Consider the following 21,579-nt stretch of genomic DNA (forward strand, 5'->3'; position numbering starts at 1 on the left):
AATGTAGTTTCAAAAAAATTTTTTAGCTAAAATGTTATACTTTTGGCTCATAAGAAATGCACAGTTAAGTCTTGAAGGATTATAGAATTAGAATTTCATTGTACTGCTGCTGCTGATTTATTTCCAAACGTAATGTGGTTTTTATTCCTTAAGGGGTTTGTGACCATGACTCTGGAAAGCCTAGAGGAAATACAGGATGTCAGCTGTGCTTGGAAGGAACTTAACAGAAAGCTGAGTAGTAATGCAGTGTCTCAGATTACCAGAATGTGCCTCCTGAAAGGAAATATGGTAGGCTTTTCTAGACAATTAAAAAGCTTTTTAATCAACTACCCCAAATGTTTACAAACACTAGCAAATTTTGTTCTTTCTCTTTGAAGCCTAATGGCATGAATAATGCTGTTTTTTTCTCTGTGTTAGTTTGTTTCCAGTTATAAATTTGGGGCATTATATATGTAACCCATTCCTCGAGAGCTGTAAATCATTCTGTTCAGTTTGACTATCTAATACCCAAGTTATCTAAGTTTCTGCCACATACTGTATGTGGTTGTGTACATGTGTTTATTCTCTTTTTATTTTTTAAATTTTATTTATTTATGACTTTATAGTGATGAGGTCTCATTGTTTGCCCAGGCTGGTCTTGAACTCTGGGGCTTAAGTGATCCTCCTACCTTGGACTCCCAAAGTGCTGGGATTATAGGTGTGAGCCACTGCACCTGGCCTTTTTGTATTATTATTATTATTATTTTTATTTTTGAGACAGAGTTTCACTCTTGTCGCCCAGGCTAGAGTGCAATGGCACCATCTCGGCTCACTGCAACCTGTGCCTCCTGGGTTCAAGCAGTTCTCCTGCCTCAGTCTCTCGAGTAGCTGAGATTACAGGCGCCCGCCACTATGCCCAGCTAATTTTTGTATTTTTAGTAGAGATGGGGTTTCAGCATGTTGGCCAGGCTGGTCTCGAACTCCTGACCTCAGGTGATCCTCCCGCTTCCGCCACCCAAAGTGCTGGGATTACAGGCGTGAGCCACCATACCCTGCCCATGTTATTATTATTATTATTTGGTAAAGACAGGATTTTGCCATGTTGCCCAGGCTGGTCTTGAACTCCTGAGCTCACCTGCCTCAGCCTCCCAAAGTGCTGGGATTACAGGCATGAGCCACCATACCCTGCCCATGTTATTATTATTATTATTATTATTATTTGGTAAAGACAGGATTTTGCCATGTTGCCCAGGCTGGTCTTGAACTCCTGAGCTCAAGGGATTCACCTGCCTCAGCCTCACAAAGTGCTGGGATTACAGGCTTGAGCCACTGCACCTGGCATGTGTGTTTATTTTGGAAGACTAAGTAGCTTATGATTGCAGGAGTTAAACAGCTCTGTAATTTTGAGGACGTGCAGTTTGGTTTTTAAATGGCCTGCTCTTTGTTGTTAATGAATTAATGATATGAATTAAATAAATACTTTAATACATTTATATAGCAAAATTAAAACTGTAATCTTGTGACTGATTTCTTCTAATGGTTTTGAAAAATGATGTTATCAATTTAACTTTACTGCATAGGTTCATTCTAGCTTGGAATTTATTAACTAGATTGTTTATTGCAAATAATCATCTCTCTCAAAGTTTAATATTACTTGCCTTTAAAAAGGATGTGGGGCAAGTATGAGACAAATATATACTTTCAGGAAACAAATGTAGAGGAGAGGGAAAAAATAGCAAGATGCATAGGCCAAATTAGTTGCTATACTTGAGTATTAAATTAACTTTCAGCTTATTGACAACTAAGACCATAGAAGAAACATGTTGGGTTATATAATTCTTATTAACTAATAAACATTGCAGCTTTTTTCTTTTTTTTTGAGACAGAGTCTCACCCTGTCACCCAGGCTGGAGTGCAGTGGCGTGATCTCAGCTCACTGCCACCTCTGCCTCCCAGGCCCAAGCGATCCTCCCACCTCAGCCTCCTGAGTAGCTGAGACTACAGTCATGCATCACCACACCTGGATAATTTTTGCATTTTTTTTGTAGAGATGGAGTTTTCCCTATGTTGCCCAGGCTGGTCTTGATCGAATTCCTGGACTCAAACAATCTGTCCACCTTGGCCTCCCAAAGTTCTGGGATTACAGGCATGAACTACCACGCCTGGCCCATTGCAGCTCTTTGTAAATGAGACTTTCTGTCATTAAATTTTAAAAGAAATTTATTAGAAGGATCATTTTACAAGGGACATGAAACAACATATAGTGTCTACACAAACTCTTCTAGAGAATACTCTAGATTCTTAGCAGTAGTTGTAAATTCTTATTGGATACTGTGTTTAGTTACTTTATAAATTTAGAAAATACATTAAGCAGCCACGGAGTAATGCATTATTAGTAAAACAAAAACAAAACTACACATGTGCATCTAATTTAAAATGTTTTGCTTTGTTTTGCTTTCAGGGTGTTTGCTTTGATGTTCCTACAACTGAGTCAGAAAGGTTACAGGTATTTTTAAAATTTTATCTTTTAAATAGTTGAGTACATTCTCTAACATTTAGATTGGGATATTTTGGGAAACATAGTCACAATGTCATTATCATGCCTAAATTAATGAGGAATTCCTTAATATAAAATAATCAGTCTGTCTCAAATTTATTTTTAAAGAGATGGAGTCCCTCTCAGGCTGGAGTGCAGTGGCACAATCATAGCTTATTTGCAACCTTGAATTCCTGGGCTCAAGTGATCCTCCTACCTCAGACTCCGAAGTAGCTAGGACTACAAGGCGTGTGCCACTATGTCTGGCTAACATGTGCCACCATGCCCGGATAATTTTTTTTTTTTTTTTTTTTTTTTTAAGTAGAGGTGGGGTTTCTCCATGTTGGTCAGGCTGGTCTGAAACCCCCGACCTCAGGTGATCCACCTGCCTCGGCCTCCCAAAGTGCTGGGATTACAGGCATGAGCCACCGCTCCTGGCCCCATGCCTGGCTAATTTGTTTAAAAAATTTTTGTAGAGACAGAGTCTGTAGCACAGGTTGGTCTTGAACTCCTGGCCTCAAGTGATCCTCCCACTTTGACCTCCCAAAGTGTTGGGAATATTGGTGTGAGCCACCATACCCAGCAAAAAATTTGTTATTATAAATCATTTCAAACATATTTTTTAGATGAGGGACTTGTATAATGAATCTCTATGTACCCAACACTCAGCTTCAACAATTATCAGTTCATAGCCAGTTTTGTTTCATTTCTGTGTCCATCTACTTACCCACTTTTCTGCATTCTTTTGAAATAAATTCTAGGTATTCTATCATTTCAACCATAAATATTTGCATATTTCTAAATATTAATGACTTTAAAAAAGACATTATCATAATACCATAATTAAACTCCCCCAAAATAATTCCTTAATATCGTCCAATTTTGTTTAAATTTTTCCATTCGTTTCCTAAACTTTTTAAATACGGGGTCCATAAAGCTCATAGATTGTAATTTGATGTTTCTTAAGTCTCTTTTAATCAATAGGTTCTTCGTCCTCCCTCTCTCTTTTAAAAAAGTATCCCTGTGTTTGTTGAAGAAAGAAGTTGTCTACTGGATTCCCATAATGAAGAATTTGTCTATTGTATCTCAGTACATACTTATATACCTACTTTGAAACAAAAATAAGTATTCTGCTTTTGAAGTCTTTTTAAAAATTCAGAATATATTAAAGACACATTTTTGTGTCAGTAACAGTTCTTTTTTTTTTTATATTTTAATTTTTTGTTTGTTTGTTTGTTTGTTTGTTTTGAGACAGAGTCTCGCTCTGTTGCCAGGCTGCAGTGCAGTGGTGTGATCTCAGCTCACTGCAACCTCCACCTCCCGGGTTCAAGCGATTCTCCTCCCTCAGCCTCCCGAATAGCTGGGACTACAGGCAAATGCCACCACACCCAGCTAATTTTTGTATTTTTAGTAGAGACGGGGTTTCACCATGTTGGCCAGGATGGTCTTGATCTCTTGACCTCATGATCCGTCCGCCTCGGCCTCCCAAAGTGCTGGGATTATAGTCTTGAGCCACTGCACCCAGCCTTTCTTTTTATATTTTTAAATAGAGATGGGGTCTTGCTATGTTGAACAGGCTGGTCTCAAACTCTTGGTCTCAAGTGATCCTCCCACCTCAGCCTCCAAAAGTATTGGGTTCACAGGTGTGAGCCATTGCACCCAGCCACAGTTACTTATTTTTAATGACTCCCTGGCATTTGGCCATTTGGGTGGCTGGTTTTCTTAACCAGTGTCCTGTTTTCTGAAATTTAGATTATTTTGGCCCGGGCGCGGTGGCTCACGCTTGTAATCCCAGCACTTTGGGAGGCCGAGGCGGGTGGATCACGAGGTCAGGAGATCGAGACCACGGTGAAACCCCGTCTCTACTAAAAATACAAAAAAATTAGCTGGGCGTGGTGGCGGGCACCTGTAGTCCCAGCTACTCGGAGAGGCTGAGGCAGGAGAATGGCGTGAACCCGGGAGGCGGAGCTTGCAGTGAGCCAAGATTGCGCCACTGCACTCCAGCCTGGGCGACAGAGCGAGACTCCGTCTCAAAAAAAAAAAAAAAAAGAAATTTAGATTATTTCTAATAATTTACTGTTATTAGGACTGCCCTAAACATTGGTATAACGAATTCTTTATGCATTGCCATGTTTATCTCTTTAAGATGTGTTTTTAAATGTGATTGCTTGGCCAAAAGGTTTGTGCCTTTTTTTTTTACTTTGGTTATATATTGCCAAACCCACCAGTGGAATGTTCGTTTGTCTTTTCCCAAAAAGTACCAGTATTGGAAAGAAAGATAGCCTTAGCAACAGGGTGTCTTAATAACAACTTTTTTTTTTTTTTTTTTTTGAGACAGAGTCTCACCCTGTCGCCCACTCTGTCGCCCATGCTGGAGTGTAGTGGCACAATCTCGGCTCACTGCAATGTCTGCCTCCCAGGTTCAAGCAATTCTTCTGCCTCAGCTTCCCGAGTAACTGGGATTACAGGCGCCCACCACCACGCCCGGCTAATTTTTGTATTTCTGGTAGAGTTGGGGTTTCACCACGTTGGCCAGGCTGGTCTCGAACTTCTGACCTCAAGTGATCTGCCCACCCCGGCCTCCCAAAGTGCTGGGATTACAGACATGAGCCACTGTGCCCGGCCAGTAACAACTTTCCTTGCCAACTCATGATCACAATAAGGAACAGTTAGTGTAGCAAGATATAAAATAGTGATGCTCTTATGGGTTACTGATTTGTATATCTTCACTTGTTTACTCCATTATCAAAGTGTTTCCAGTGGCTACATTTTTTAGTCTTTGGCTGGTGTTGACTTGTATTTAATCTCCATCATGGGCTCTTTTACTTTTTGCTTGTCAGTATACCTGCTGAAAACAATGCACTACTTATTAATGGCCTATCTGCTTTGTGCTGAGATACCAAATAGTGCTGTTTTAGAATGAATAAACTGAGTATAATGTATACTTTTATACATTTATTTAATTAGCATATTTATTTAGTAATACATAGTATAATTGTAGAATGTATATTTGTTTAGAATGTTAGAATTTATTAGATAAATGTGCTGAGATACCAAATAGTGCTGTTTTAGAATATATAAACTGAGTATAATGTGTACTCTTATACATTTAGTTAGTATATTTAATTAGTAATACATATTACAGTTTTAAAATGCATATTTACTAGAATAGAATGTATATTTAGAATGTTAGAATTTATTAGAATAAATGTATATTTATTTAGAATGTTAGAATTTATTTAGAATGTATATTTATAGAATGTATTTAATTAGTACATTTAATTAGTAATACATAGTTTAATTTTAGAATGTATAAACTGAGTATGAATTTATCATCTCAAAAATTGAAAATATTTTTGCCTATTTTCTGGTTTTCATTTTTGTTCCAGATACTTTAACAGAATAGATGGCCTTTAGCTAATAGATATGAAAAAGGTGTCTTCTGTACTTACATGTTTGCTTATGGTTTCTATTTTGCATTTATATTAATCCTGTAAATTCCCCTAACAGGCAGAGTGGCATGATTCTGACTGGATACTCTCAGTGCCAGCCAAATTACCTGAAATTGAAGAATATTATGATGGAAACACATCTTCTAATTCCAGACAGAGGAGTGGCTGGTCAAGTGGTCGATCGGGCCGGTCAGGCCGGTCAGGTGGTCGATCTGGCGGCCGGTCAGGTAGACAGAGTCGACAAGGAAGTCGCTCAGGAAGTCGACAAGATGGTAGAAGACGAAGTGGGAATAGAAATCGATCAAGAAGTGGGGGCCACAAACGGAGTTTTGACTGAGTATTTGATAGTTAATCTACCAGTGTGAGCTTGCCTATTTCTGCCTAATCATGTACATTATCCACCAAAAATTAGGTCATCATAGTTGAGGTATGTGTCTGCTATTTGCAAAGAAGTTGGTCGTATTTTTTTAAAAAGTATTTCACAAGAATGGAACAAATCTACTTATCCAGTTATACCTTTGAATAAAAAAACCTCCTTTTATTGTCTCTTTTCACTTATGTGTTAAGAATTTTCTCAATGTAATCTCAAAAATTTCTTTAAAAACTTGGCAGTCAGGCCAGGTGCGGTGGCTCATGGCTGTAACCCCAGCACTTTGGGAGGCTGTGTTGGGCGGATCACTTGAGGTCAGGAGTTTGAGACCAGTCTGACCAACATGGTGAATCCCCAACTCTATTAAAAATACAAAAATTAGCTGGACATGGTGGCACATGCCTGTAATCCCAGCTACTCGGGAGGCTGAGGCAGGAGAAGCGCTTGAAACCAGGAGGCAGAGGTTGCAGTGAGCTGAGGTCGTGTCACTGCACTCCAGCCTGGGCAATAGAGTGAGACTCTGTCTCAAAACAAACAAAACTTGGTAGTCAAGCTAATCATAACATAAGATTTCTTGCGTTTTACAAAATGTGATGTATTTGTATTCATATCATTCCTCCCATAGGTTATGTGATAAAAATAAGAAATTCCCTTCTACATTAAAGGGCTGTGTAAACTGTTGACATGGTTAGTTAGGTGTATCATTTTAGTCTAGATACAGTTAATTAAAAGGGTGTGCAAACAGTGCGTACTCATTAATTTATTCCACCGATATTTATTGAATTTCTACTATGTTTCCATCACTATGCTAACCACTGGGGAGTATAGTTGTGAATAAGGCATAATCACTATCCTTAAGGAACTTAGAGTCAATTATTACAGACTAACAAAGAAAAGCTAAGACAGTGGTAGGTATGGTATGCTAAGGACCTACTTGGGGTACACCTGACCAGTTTTAGGAGTCAGGAAGGCCTTTTAAAAGTGATACCCAATAGAGACATAAAGAAGTATCCATTTAGCCACATGTATGTACAGGTGGGAAGAGGAGTTAAGAAGGGAGAGGGTTTGCAGGCAGAGAGAACAGCATATGCGGACCCCAGAGGCAAAGAATAGCATGGTAAGTCTGAGGTTTCCATATGATAGAGAACAGGAATAAGAGACTGGTTTAGTATTTAACAGGGACAGATTTTAAAGGCCTTATGTACATTGTTAAGGAGTTTAAAGCTTTTCTTGAAGACAGTGGGTAATCATTTAAGGGCTTAAAGTAAGGAGTAACATGATTTGATTTACATTTTAGAAAGAATGCTGGCCACACTGAAGAGACTGGATTGGAGAAAAGCCAGACTGGAGGCCTGGAAACCTCTTAAGATGCCATAGGAGTAATCTATGGTAGAGATGCTGGTGATCTGAACTAATGCTAAGTAACATATTTTGAGGGATGAGAACTGAGGCACTTGAGGGGTTGTTACTTGTCCAGAATCATGCAGCTGGATGATGTGAGGTAAATGAGGATTTGAACCCAGAAAAATGCCTAGCTTCTGAACCAGCACACTTAACCACTGTACTAAATAGTGACAGTGGACATTGAGAAACATGGATAGGTTTCAGAGGTTTTTTTTTCTTTTTTTAGATGGAGTCTCGCTGTGTCACCCAGGCTGGAGCGCAGTGGCGCGATCTTGGCTCACTGCAACCTCCGCCTCCTGGGTTCAAGTGATTCTTCTGCCTCAGCCTCCTGAGTAGCTGGGACTACAGGCACGTGCCACTATGCCCAGCTGATTTTTTGTATTTTTAGTAGAGACGGGGTTTCACCGTGTTAGCCAGGATGGTCTCAATCTCCTGACCTCGTGATTTACTGTCTGCCTTGGCCTCCCAAAGTGCTGCGATTACAGGTGTGACCCACCACGCCCGGCCAGTTTCAGAGGTTTTTAGGAGACAGAATTCTTAGGACTCAGATAGTGGATTAAAAGATGAGAGGGAAACAGAATAAAACCTAGATTTTTTTTTTTTTTTTTTAAGATGAGGTCTCACACTGTTGCCCTAGGTAGAGTGCAGTGGCTCAATCCAGGCTCACAGCAACCTCAACCTCCTAGGCTCAAGTGATCCTCCCACCTCAGCCACTCTAGTAGCTGGGACTACAGGTGCATGCCACCAAGTCCAGCAAAAAACCTAGATTTTGTCCTTGAGACAGGGTACGAGGAGGAAGAGCAAGAAAAGTTAAGAGGGGTTGGGAATATGATTAGTTCAGGATAGATATATTTTAATATTAAGTAGCCCATGAAATATGTAAAAGGAAATAAACTGTAAGCAATTAGATTTGTAAGTCTGAAGCTCAGGAGAGAGATTTGTTCTAGAGATTTGTTCTAGAGATAAAAGTTTGGGAATGATAGACCAAAAAATAATAATTGTAGTTAAGCTAGTAGATGAGATTATCCAAGTATGGTAAGAGCAGAGGACTGAGGAGGGAAGCCAGGGGGCTACCAATGTACTTAATTCCTAGAAGAAGAAAGAGGACTCCATTGAGAAGAGATGAGGAGGACAGAAAGCCCAGGAGTGTGTGGCTTTTAGAGGAAACAGGATGAGCTGGAAATGGCCATTGGATGTGGCAAAAGAAACTTCATAGGGAGCAACCATAGTAATAAGAGTATTGAGAATAGAAGCTAGTTAGCAGTGGGTTCAGTAGGAAATGGTAGATGAAGTGGTGAGAACAAACATGAAGATCTCATTCTCAAATTTGATTGTGAATAGGGAAGAATAAGCAAAAGCTGGAGATACAAGGACATGAAATTCTGGCAAGGATTTTCTGTGTATGTGTGGGAGGTGCGGTATTTGAGCATGCTGAAATAGGAAGAAGCCCTAAAGGAGGGAGGGCAACATGAAGTTTCAGGAGAAGGAATATATGGGATCAAGCACACAACTAGAGATTTTAGCTTTATTTATTCATTGTTTATTTTTTAAAAGTTTATTTATTAGGCTGGGCGCGGCGGCTTATGCCTGTAATCCCAGCACTTTGGGAGGCCAAGGCAGGCAGATCACCTGAGGTCAGGAGTTTGAGATCAGCCTGGCTAACATGGGGAAACCCCGTCTCTACTAAAAATACAAAAATTAGCCGGGCATGGTGGCAGGTGCCTGTAATTCCAGCTACTCAGGAGGCTGAGGCAGGGGAATCGCTTGAACCTGGGAGGTGGAGGTTGCAGTGAGTGCGGATTGCGCCAATGCACTCGCAGCCTGGGTGACAGAGCGAGACTGTCTCAAAAAAAAAAGAAAAAATATATTTATTGATTGATAGGGTCTTGCACTGTTGCCCAGGCTGGTGTGCAGTGGTGCATTCATGGCTAACTGCAGCCTCGATCTCCCAGGCCCAACTGATCCTCTCACTTCAACCTCCTGAGTAGCTGGGACTACAGGTATGTGCTACCATACCCAGCTAGTTTTTGTGGGTTTTTTTTGTAGGGATTGAGTCCCACCATGTTGCCCAGGCTGATCTGAAACTCCCAGGCTCAAGCAGTCCTTCCATCTCGGCCTCCCAAAATGCTCATTTACAGGTGTGAGCCATGTGAGCCACTGTGCCTAGGCATTTTTTTTTTTTTTTTTATTGGCTGTGTTGCCCAGGCTGGTCTTGAACTGGACTCAAGTGATCGTCTTGTCTCAACCTCCTGAGTAGCTAGGATTACAGGTGCATGCCATTGTTCCTGGCTAGAGATTTTAGCCTTAGATAGAATAACATTTTGTCAGGCAGAAAGTATGATTATCTTGCAGATGTTAAGGTAACAACTACAGGTGGAGCAATTGAGTGATTTCCTGTATTAACACAGCATTCTGTTGTAGGAATGGAGATGAGGGATAGTTGATTGACCCAGGATTGGAGTTTTACTTTGTGAGTGAAAAGATGACGAGGTAAAGATGCCAAAGACTGGCAAAAGTGACTGGAGTAATGGTCCATGGAGTCTAGACTGCCTAGGGATTGAAGTGGAGATGGGGTTGATAACGGAGGATGTAGAGGAGGCAAGGGACTGAAGGTCCATGAAGGCTGTCTGAACTTGAGATTTCAAGAATGGAGCAACTGGGGAGAAGCAAGTGCAGGGTATGACCTTTGTTGGGACAAAGGTCACTTCAGTTGCGGTGGTCAAAGCAGTGGGTATGTGGGTGGTACTCAAGGACAGTGAGGTCTCCTGCGATGAAAACAAGCCAGGACTGCAGTGAGGAAGACTAACCCGATTCGAAAATATCAGTGAATGGTGGAGGCTGGGAAGTTACCTGCATGAGGAGGGGTATAGGGTGACATTATGCCTTATCTTCAAAGGGATGAGAGCTTTTACATGAAAGTGGAGTAATGGTTTGGAAATGGATTTGAGGAAAAGAGGATGCTGACATCAACTGGGATATGTGGAATTTCAGGGAATGGGCAACATCTTGTGTGTGAAACCTGCAGAGGGTGTGGGTTTTCAGAAAGAGCCGGATTTCAGTTAAGCCAAGGAGGCAGGGAAGGACTTTCAGTGCTGGATTGTGGAAGGTGGAAGTTTTGATTTGGGGGGCTAGTGTTACAGACAGACACAACTGTGGGGAAAATCTCAGTCTGCTTTGCATTTGAGCAACTGAGTCGTAGCATAACCAAGATAAAACAGGGGCTCCATTCATAGTACGTTGCATGAGTACTAGTATGTTCAGTCAGATATGTTGTGTGCCTACAATGTCCCACGCAATGTTTTGGGTTAATAAGCAGTGCCCAGTCTCTGTACTCTGGAGCTCAGAATCTAGTGAAATAAGTGGACAAATAAACCTATGTCCATGGGAATGACTAAGTACAATGATTTGTGAATACTGAGCAAGGGCACCTGGTCCTGGAATGGGAGGGGGGGTTCAGGGAAGGTTTTTTAGACATGATGACTGAGCGTTAAGTAGGTAAAAGAAACAGGAAACTTTGCATCCAGGCAAAGGCACAGAAAAGCTGATGAAACAACATGGTCTTAAGTATGGGGAACTACGAGTAGCTCTTGTTGCTGGGATCGTGACTGTGAGGAAAGCAATGGTGAGAACAAGGCAAGATGTGTTATATCTTGGAGGGATTTGTAGGTCTTGTTTTGGATAGCCATTGGAGGGTTTCAGGGAAGAGTGAAAAAGATAAGTATGTAGGTAAATGCCAACAGGGTGGATGGGTTTAAGAGAGTCTACCTGCTAAAGGTCAGATGCCCTATTAGCAAGGGTCCTAACAAAATTAAATAATAGCTTTCCACATGTTTTGAAAGTAGGATGGGGCTGGGCAAATTTCTCATCAAATTCTCAGCTTTGGGCTGCACTCGGCCACTATTATCTTTACTCTTCTTCCTTTTAGAAGCCAGTACCTTCATGACTCCCTTTTTTGGCTTTTGGTCTCCTGTTTGGTACTCTGTGCTCTAGTCATTTAACAGCTATTTGAACTAGAATCAGTTACTCTGATCTTCAGTTTTTGAATTTATAAATGAAATAACATCTGCTTTATTCTCCAGCTTTAGAATTATGAATTCACTTTTAGGTTTAAATATCTTGAGTCTTCTCTCACATTGTTTTTGTTTCCCATATTTTGGGGATAGTGCTTAACAGTAGTTTTTAAAAACCATACTCCTTTTTTTTTTTTTTCCTTATAAGTATACATGTCAGGCAGGGCACAGTGACTCATGCCTGTAATCCCAACACTTTGGGAGGCCGAGACAGGTAGATCACTGAAGGTCGGGAGTTCGAGATCAGCCTGGTCAACATGATGAAACCCCATCTCTACTAAAAATATAAAAATTAGCTGGGCGTGGTGGCAGGCGCCTGTAATCTCAGCAACTTGGGAGGCTGAGGCAGGAGAATTGCTTGAACTCAGCAGCTGGAGGTTGCAGTGAGCCAAGATCGCGCCACTGTACTCCAGCCTGGACGACAGAGTGAGACTTCGCCTCAAAAAAAAAAAAAAAAAAAAAGATACAGCCGGGCGCGGTGGCTCACGCTTGTAATCCCAGCACTTTGGGAGGCTGAGGCAGGCGGATCATGAGGTCAGGAGATCGAGACCACGGTGAAACCCCGTCTCTACTAAAAATACAAAAAAATAGCCGGGCGTGGTGGCGGGTGCCTGTAGTCCCAGCTACTTGGAGAGGCTGAGGCAGGAGAATGGCGTGAACCCGGGAGGCGGAGCTTGCAGTGAGCCAAGATTGCGCCACTGCACTCCAGCCTGGGCGACAGAGCGAGACTCCGTCTCAAAAAAAAAAGATACATGTCCATTGTTGGGAATCTAAAAAAATAGAGAAGCAAATGGAAGAATATAAAAACCACCTACAGTCACCTTACTCAGAAATAATGACCGCTAACATTTTGTAGACTTTTGAATTTGTTGTGTGTGTGTGTGTGTATACATGCTTTTAAAAATAGAAATTCTCCCTCTAATTTTGTAAAAACATTACATCACCAGATCAGAGGAAATGGGCCTGGCAAAATACTGATATTTAAGCATTCAAGGATATTCAACATTTCCTATCAAATTTTTTCTCTATTTCCTTTCTTTTTTTTTTTTCTGGAGATAGGGTCTTGCTCTTTTACCCAGGCTGGAGTGCAGTGGTGCAATCTTGGCTCACTGCAACCTCCGCCTCCCAGGTTCAAGCAATTCTTGTGCTTCAGCCTCCCAAGTAGCTGGGACTACAGGTGTGCGCCACCATATCCAGCTCCTATCAAATTTATATAAGCTATTCTTCCTGTTGTTACTGAATTTTATACTGATGACAAGATAATTAATTGGCCACCTTTTGTCAAATGGGCCTTTTGCATGTTTCCTGGTGGAAATTTGGGTTTGTCCCTATATGCAGGTTACAATGGAACTTATTTTATAAGCTTTGAAAAGTTTTCCATTTAGTACCATTCTGGGGCTTACTCTCTTGTTGAATATCTCTTGATAATAAACATGTCCCTGTACTGTATGCAGTAGTATCATGTATATAGCAGGATCATGTAGTGTTGTGGTTAGTCAACCAGACTGCAGGTTCTTTGAGGTGGGGCCTGGGCCTCCACTTAGTATCTAAACTACATGATACAATGGTGAAACCAGAGATGTTAAGCATTTTTGTTGGCCAATTAGTTGACTGCATTCATGCTTGCTCTCCTTTCTCCCAAATCTAACACCAGGATGACTCAAGTACTTTCGCACCTGGGCATATAGCTAAAATTTATTTCAAGGGGTTCCCCTCCACCACTGCCATGTTAACATTCAATAAACACTTAATTACAGATTACTATGTACCAGGCACTGTCTGAAATTTTGAGGACACAAAGATGAATAAATCAAGGCTTCTGACTCAGGGATATCAGAATATAAGTTAAAGCACTGTTGCACATTTTCACAAATTGTTAACAAAAATTTGAGACCATGGCTGGGCGCGGTGGCTCACACCTGTAATCCCAGCACTTTGGGAGGCCAAGGCGGGTGGATCACCTGAGGTCAGGAGTTTGAGACCAGCCTGGCCAAGATGGTGAACCCTCGTCTCTACTAAAAATACAAAAATTAGCCGGGCATGGGGGCGGGCGCCTGTAATCCCAGCTACTCAGGAGGCTGAGGCAGGAGAATTGCTTGAACCTGGGAGGTGGAGGTTGCGGTGAGCCAAGATCGCGCCACTGCACTCCAGCCTGGGCGACAGAGTGACTCCGTCTCAAAAAAAAAAAAAAAAAAATTGAGACCATGAAACATCAAATAATAGTTTAGGTGAAACAAAATTTTTCCTTGAAACTCTCAGATTAAAAAATGTGCAGTAGGCCGGGCGCAATGGCTCGAGCCTGTAATCCCAGCACTTTGGGAGGCCGAGGCAGGAGGATCATGAGGTCAGGAGATCAAGACCATCCTGGCTAACACGGTGAAACCCCGTCTCTACTAAAAATACAAAAAATTAGCCGGGTGTGGTGGTGAGTGCCTGTAGTCCCAGCTACTCGGGAGGCTGAGGCAGGAGAATGGCATGAACCCAGGAGGCGGAGCTTGCAGTGAGCTGAGATCGTGCCACTGCACTCCAGTCTGGGCCACAGAGGGAGACTGTCTCAAAAAAAAAAAAATGCAGTAATCAGAAATACAGAAATACTTTTCCAGCATTTTCCTTTATCATAAAATGCAATATTTTAAATTGTGTTTTCAAATCCTTGTGACACACTAAGTTTTAACAGTTTTCATTGATTGTGCTCTATGTGTCAGGCACTGCCAGACCATTTTCTGCCATTATCTTACTTAATTTTCTCAATCGATGAAGTAGGGTTTGTTATCCTCATTTCATACAAGGGAAACTTGGGTTCAGATTAGATAATGTGTCCAAAAATAACAGAGCAGACTGAGTATGGTGGATCCTGCCTGTAATCCCAGTACTTTGGGAGGCGGAGGTGGGAAGATCACTTGAGCTCAGGAGTTCAAAACCAGACTGGGCAACATGGCAAAACTCCGTATCTACAAAAAAAAAAATTAAAAAATTAGCCAGGCATGGTGGCACATGCCTGTAGTCCCAGCTACTCGGGAGACTGAGGTGAGGATCGTTTGAGTCTGGGAAGTCGAGGCTGCAATAAGCCGTGATCACGCCATTACACTCCACTCCAGCCTGGGCAACAGAGGGAGAACCTGTCTCAAAAAAATGAAATAGAGACTGGGCGCTGTGGCTCATGCCTATAGTCCCAGCACTTTGGAAGGCTGAGGCAGACGGGTGGATAACCTGAAGTCAGGAGTTCGAGACCAGCCTGGCAAAGATGGTGAAACCCCATCTCTACTAAAAATACAAAAATTAGCTGGGCGTCGTGGTGCAGGCCTGTAATCCCAACTACTCGGGAGGCTGAAGGATGAGAATCGCTGGAGGCGGAGGTTGCAATGAGCTGAGATAGCACCACTTCATCCAGCTTGGGCAACAGAGCGAGACTACGTCTCAAAAAAAAAAAGGCCGATTTTCAATGTCAGATATTACTATATTCTATCCCATTTTTGAAATTTATTTTTTCTTTTATATATATGAAATATTTTATGTATATATATGTGTGTGTGTGTATATATATAGATATATAAATATAGATATACAGACATAGGGGTTTTGCTGTGTCGCCCAGGCTGGTCTTGAAGTCCTGGCTTCTTTGGAGGCTGAGGCAGGAGATTCGCTTGAGCCCGGGAGGCAGAGGTTTCAGTGAGCCCAGGTCGCGCCATGGAACTCTCCAGCCTGGGTGACAGAGCGAGACTCTGTCTCAAACCCACAAGACCTCTCTCTCCCGCTAGTCTATAAAGCTTCTTGAGATAAGGCTTTTGTGTTTGCTAGTGAATACTACTCCTGTTTCTCCTACCTGATACAGTGAACGCTCATAAGATGTTTGAGTGCTCGCATGAATGCACGACCAGACCCGACTGAATTATTTTTATTCTTCAGGCTCCTGAGTCTGGCCGACACTTTCAGAGTAGACGTTTCCAAGAGATGATTAAGAACACACATCCGCGCGTCTGTACATGCAAACTCGAGCAATACAACATAAAGCACTGAAGATGCGCCACTCAAAAGCAACTGGAAACCTTCATTTATCAGGCTGGGGCTAGGGAAAATCCAGCCAGTGTTGGAGAGGTTCTACAAAGCTAATCTTTGTAATTCCTTGAAGTTCTACCGTTCCGTAGATGGCTTCTAGACCAAGGGCTGCAAGTGGTCAATTCACTAAATCCAGCCACAGTCACAGACCCCCGCTTTGAATTTACCACGCGGAGAGCAGCCTTTCCTGTGCTTCCTGCTTCCCCCGGAAGTGCCTTGCTACAGGAAGTGACGAGAGCCGGGAGGACCGAGGGTGGGGAACTACCTCTTCCTCTCCACGCGGTTGAGAAGACCGGTCGGCCTGGGCAGACTGCGCTAAAGATGCCGGGAAAACTCCGTAGTGACGCTGGTTTGGAATCAGACACCGCAATGAAAAAAGGGGAGACACTGCGAAAGCAAACCGAGAAGGTGAAACGGAGGGACCTGGGGCCAGGAGGGACGCTGAGTGGAGCAGAACCCCTGGGTGCGGGAGAAGGGCCCGGGCTGGGATGGTGGGAGCGCGCGGCGGGTAACAGCGCGTCCAGACACCGGGCGTGGGTCTTGGCGGGCGGTCGCCCAGGAGTGGTGCGCTCCCCGGGCAGTGGACGCGTCGTTTGCCCGACCGAGCCAGGTCCGCCGCGCGCTGATCTCTTCCTCTGAGTTTATAGGCATCCACATGTCCCAGGAACTCTGGTAGAGAGGCCCTATTGGAGCTCGGGAGAAGGCCGGGTGTCCCACGTGGTCCCCGGCGACTTGGGCGCGCCTCACACAGTGCGCAGAGTTGGACCTTCAGTCAGTCTCCAAGTTGTTGGCTAAGACATAACTCCCGGCATGAGCGTGCGCGAAGGGAATTAGAAAGTCAAGTCAAAGTGGGGACTGGAGGCCGGGTGCGGTGGCTCACGCCTGTAATCCCAACACTTTGGGAGGCCGAGGCGGGCGGATCATGAGGTCAGGAGTTCGAGGCCAGCCTGGCCAACATAGTGAAACCCCTGTCTCGACTAAAAAATACAAAAATTAGCCGGGCATGGTGGCGCGCGCCTGTAGTCCCAGCTACTCGGGAAGCTAAGGCAGGAGGATTGCTTGAACCCGGGAGGCGGAGGTTGTGGTGAGCCGAGATCGCGCCACTGCAGGTCAGCCTGGGCAACAGAGCGAAACTCCATCTCAACAACAACAACAAAAAAAAGTGGGCACTGGAGCTTTAGAGTAGACTGGAGAGATCTTAACTTCATCTTCGCACGTGGGCCGCGTCTTTAGTGACTTTTTAAACTCTAGTAAGGGAAGTAGAGTTTGTTTTCCGGTAAGCCGCCCTGAGAAGGTGACGTAATTCAGTTCTTCTTAAGAAAATCTGTTTTACAACTGTTTGACCCACATGAGTTGACTAGATTTCCCATGGAAATATAAAGGCATGTGTTGCGGTGCTGAGTGTACACCATATTTTTTATATAGGCCAGCAGTGTGCAGTAATTTTAACCTTGATAGCTGTCCGCTGCTTTGCTGTTGCTTCCTAGTGATTTAACTTGTGACTGAGTCTCTGTTCTGAAATCAAGTCAGTGGGAACAAAGATTGTCCTTGAACTTAGGTTGTACGCTACTTAGAATTAACTTTCCTTGTTGGTTTTTCTGTCTTTTGATATGGAGTTCTTACAATAGCAATATTTTAGAATTGTAGGAAGCCGCGGCAGATTTGTACTCAGGTGCAAGAAGGTCGTGGTCCTGGTTTACATTGCATCAGTCAATTGCGTTCAATTTGGCATGCTCAAATCCAGAGGTACATGACCAAACTCTGTTATATTCCAAAAGAGACCACCAGGATGGGAAACTCAGTCTTATTTGGTGGAACCAAGGGATGAAAACAAATTAAAATTTTGGAAGGAGACTAGCTTGTTTTTTGTTGGCAAGGAGCTTATTCTTAATCTGTGATTTGAGAACAGAGACCAGGCCTGAAGTTTCCGGGAGGCAGAATTCAGCGTAATATGTACTTCCAAGATTGTTCTGGGGCTCTGCCAGAGCAGGCTTCTAAGGAGGCTACAACACATGTCTAATTGTTTTCAGTAGTATGAAAAGTTGTAGAGGGTCAGAAAGTTCAAATAGGAGCCACAGTCATGTCTTACTTGGTTCTAAGGTGTCACTCCTTCCATATTCTTGTAACTTACTTTATTTTAAATTAAGCACATCTTTTTTACACATGGGTGATAGACTGAGTTTTTATAACTTTTTGTTTCGTAAAGTGTCTCTTTTATTTATTTTATTATTTATTATTATTATTTTGAGACGGAGTCTCGCTCTGTCACCCAGGCTGGAGTGCAGTGGCGCAATCTCAGCTCACTGCAAGCTCCGCCTGCCGGGTTCACGCCATTCTCCTGCCTCAGCCTCTCCAAGTAGCTGGGACTACAGGCGCCCACCACCACGCCCGGCTAATTTTTTGTATTTTTAGTAGAGACGGGGTTTCACCGTGGTCTCCTGACCTTGTGATCCGCCCGCCTCGGCCTCCCAAAGTGCTGGGATTACAAGCGTGAGCCACTGCGCCCGGCCTTATTATTTATTATTATTATTTTTTGGGATGGAGTTTTGCTCTCGTTGCCCAGGCTTGTTCTCCATGTTGGTCAGGCTGGTCTCAAACTTCCAACCTCAGGTGATCCGCCCACCTCGGCCTCCCAAAGTGCTGGGATTACAGGTGTGAGCCACTGCATCCTGCCCTTTTATTTTTTGTAGAGACAGAGTCTTACTGTCACCCAAGCTAGAGTGCAGTGGCATGATTATAGCTAACTGCAACCTTGAATTCCTGGGCTCAAGCAATCCTCCCACCTCAGCCTCCTAAGTAGCTAGGAGTATAGGTGTGTGCCGCTACACTTGGCTAATTTAAAAAATATATTTTTTTTTTTGAGATAGTCTTGCTGTGTTGCCCAGGCTGGAGTGCAGTGGCATGATCTCAGCTCACTGCAACCCCCGCCTCCTGGGTTCAAGCAGTTCTCCTGCCTCAGCCTCCTGAGTAGCTGGGACTACAGGTGCGTGCCACCATGCCTGGCTGATTTTTTTGTATTTTTAGTAGAGATGAGATTTCACTGTGTTAGCCAGGATGGTCTCCTTCTCCTGACCTCGTGATTCGCCCTCCTCAGCCTCCCAAAGTCCTGAGATTACAGGCGTGAGCCACTGCGCCTGGCCTAATTTTTAAACTTTTTCAATAGAGACGGGGTCTCGCTATATTGTCCATGCTTGCCTGGAACTGCTGGCCTCAAACAATCCTCCTGCCTTGGCCTCCCAGAGTGCTGGGATTACAGGCATGAACCACTGCATCTGGCCCTAAACTGTCTTTATATAAATTCATTTGCTCTTGTGAGATACGCAAAGTGCAGAATTCCTGTTTTGGAGTTAGAGGTTGCAGTGAGCTATGATCATGCCTCTGTACCACAACCTGGGTGAAAAAGTGAAATTGTCTCTTAAAAAAACAAAAAAAATCCCTGTTGTTTTACCTGGGATTTTAGCAGGAAGAAAGAAAAGAAACCTGCTTAACATCATCAATCTGTAGATACATGGCCTTATTCTGTTGGAATAGAATTTGGACTTTTTATAGTATTGAGTTTGGAGCCTGTTGGAGTATCCCATGAGCTTATCCAAATCCCTTATTTCAAATCCCTTATGAAAATCTGGTTTATAGGCCAAGCACGGTGGCTCATGTAATCCTAGCAGTTTGGGAGGCCGAGGTGGGTGGGTTGCCTGAGCTCAGAAGTTTGAGACCAGCCTGGGCAACATGGGAAAACCCCGCCTCTACTAAAAATACAAAAATTAGCTGGGTGTGGTGGTGCGCACCTGTAGTCCCGGGTACTCGGGTGGCTGAGGCATGAGAATCACTTGAACTCGGGAGTGGAGGTTTCAGTGAGCTGAGATTGTGCCACTTCACTCCAGCCCGGGCGACAGAGCGAGACTCTGTCTCAAAAAAGAAAATCTGTTTTGTAACTGTTTGACCCACGTGAGTTGAATAGTTACTAAGGGGCACTCTTCATTTTCCAAGATAGTGAAACTATCTTAGAAAATATACTCATCTCTATATATAGCTAAGAAGTGATTTTAGAAAAAGCTTACTATTTTGATTTTTACCTTATCACAGCGTGAAAGTACAAATGTTGAAATGCCCCAAAATTGTATTTTTTAAAGTTGAAAATGATCTTGAAATAATCTGGAATTGATGAATGTTGCAAATGTATAAATGCCTTATTCAGTGTTTGTATTTTCCTTATAAATTTTTCTTAGAAAGAGAAAAAAGAGAAGCCAAAATCTGATAAGACTGAAGAGATAGCAGAAGAGGAAGAAACTGTTTCCCCCAAAGCTAAACAAGTTAAAAAGAAAGCAGAGCCTTCAGAAGTTGACATGAATTCTCCTAAATCCAAAAAGGCAAAAAAGAAAGAGGAGCCATCTCAAAATGACGTTTCTCCTAAAACCAAAAGTTTGAGAAAGAAAAAGGAGCCCATTGAAAAGAAAGTGGTTTCTTCTAAAACCAAAAAAGTGATAAAAAATGAGGAGCCTGCTGAGGAGGAAATAGATGCTCCTAAGCCCAAGAAGATGAAGAAAGAAAAGGAAATGAATGGAGAAACTGGAGAGAAAAGCCTCAAACTGAAGAATGGATTTCCTCATCCTGAACCTGACTGTAACCCCAGTGAAGCTGCCAGTGAAGAAAGTAACAGTGAGATAGAGCAGGTACATTTGCATTTCATTGGGTAGAAGATATCTTTCATTGTTGTTTCAGCTAAATAAGTAGGTAACTGCTATATGTACTCTTCAATAGTAGGAGAAAATGTGATGTGTCAGCACCTTGTGGGTTGGGGGATACCTTAGGCTGAGTGGGACTTCATCTTAAAAATTAGCACACGACAGGGCACGGTGGCTCAGCTAAGAGTACTCTGTCTTTTTTATTTTTTTTTTGAGATGGAGTCTCGCTCTTTTACCTAGGCTGGAGTGCAGTGGCGCGATCTCAGCTCACTGCAACCTCTGCCTCCTGGGTTCAAGTGATTCTCCTACCTCAGCCTCCTTAGTAGCTGGGATTATGGGTGTGTGCCAATACGCCTGGCTAATTTTTTGTATTTTTAGTAGAGGCGGGCTTTCACCATGTTGGCCAGGCTGGTCTCGAACTCCCGACCTCAGGTGATCTGCCCGCCTGGGCCTCCCAAAGTGCTGGGTTTACAGGCATGAGCTACTGTTCCCAGCGGACTCTGTCTTTAAAAAAAAAAAAAAATTAGCATAGTGTCACAATGCCTCCTTTACAAATAAGCAGATACTGTTTAAGCTTAGGGAGAGTCTTGGTCTGCTTATTTGCAAGTCAGTCAACAGAAGAGATACAGTTTTGTAAATGGGCCCTAGTTTCCCTCCGAGGGGTTTAACCAAATAAATTATTGGAATTACTGAAAAGGTTGATTTTAAGTCCTTTTGGTTAGGCCATTAAGTAATCATCCTGGAGTTGAACAGGATGATAAAATGTCTGTCCAGAACCTAATTCTTTTATCTTTCAGAAACTCAGTTATGAAAGAAAAATACTAATTGTATTAAAAAAATTTTTTTTTAGACATGAGATCTCGCTGCGTGGCCCAGGCTGGTCTAGAACTTGTGGCCTCAAGCAATAATCCCGCCTAAGCCTCCTGAGTAGCTGGGATTACAGGCACAAGCCACCACACCCAGCTGAAAAATACTAATTCTAATGAATTTTCTTTTTGCTATAGATCATGGTCAACATTTGTAATTTTTT

General features: G+C 42.9%; 2 protein-coding genes across 5 annotated transcripts in view; both read left to right on the forward strand.

The window, feature by feature from the left end:
• The window catches only part of DDX50 (DExD-box helicase 50), a 46,590-nt gene extending 40,069 nt beyond the window's left edge, over positions 1-6,521 (forward strand). For all 4 annotated transcript variants that reach the window (XM_032138745.2, XM_058436302.1, XM_032138769.2 and 1 more), the window contains 3 exons: positions 154-288; positions 2,441-2,485; positions 6,026-6,521. In XM_032138745.2, coding sequence (XP_031994636.1) covers positions 154-288; positions 2,441-2,485; positions 6,026-6,304 — 459 coding nt within the window. In that variant the 3' untranslated portion in view covers positions 6,305-6,521. The remainder of the gene's footprint in view (positions 1-153; positions 289-2,440; positions 2,486-6,025) is intronic.
• A 9,452-nt stretch (positions 6,522-15,973) lies between these two features.
• Positions 15,974-21,579, forward strand: part of DDX21 (DExD-box helicase 21) — a 29,460-nt gene continuing 23,854 nt past the window's right edge. The window contains exons 1-2 of the mRNA XM_032138780.2: positions 15,974-16,275; positions 20,094-20,537. Of these exons, the coding sequence (XP_031994671.1) occupies positions 16,189-16,275; positions 20,094-20,537 (531 nt within the window). The 5' untranslated portion in view covers positions 15,974-16,188. The remainder of the gene's footprint in view (positions 16,276-20,093; positions 20,538-21,579) is intronic.

This window comes from Hylobates moloch, unplaced genomic scaffold (genome assembly GCF_009828535.3).
Source record: "Hylobates moloch isolate HMO894 unplaced genomic scaffold, HMol_V3 SCAFFOLD_3, whole genome shotgun sequence".
Lineage (NCBI taxonomy): Eukaryota > Metazoa > Chordata > Mammalia > Primates > Hylobatidae > Hylobates > Hylobates moloch.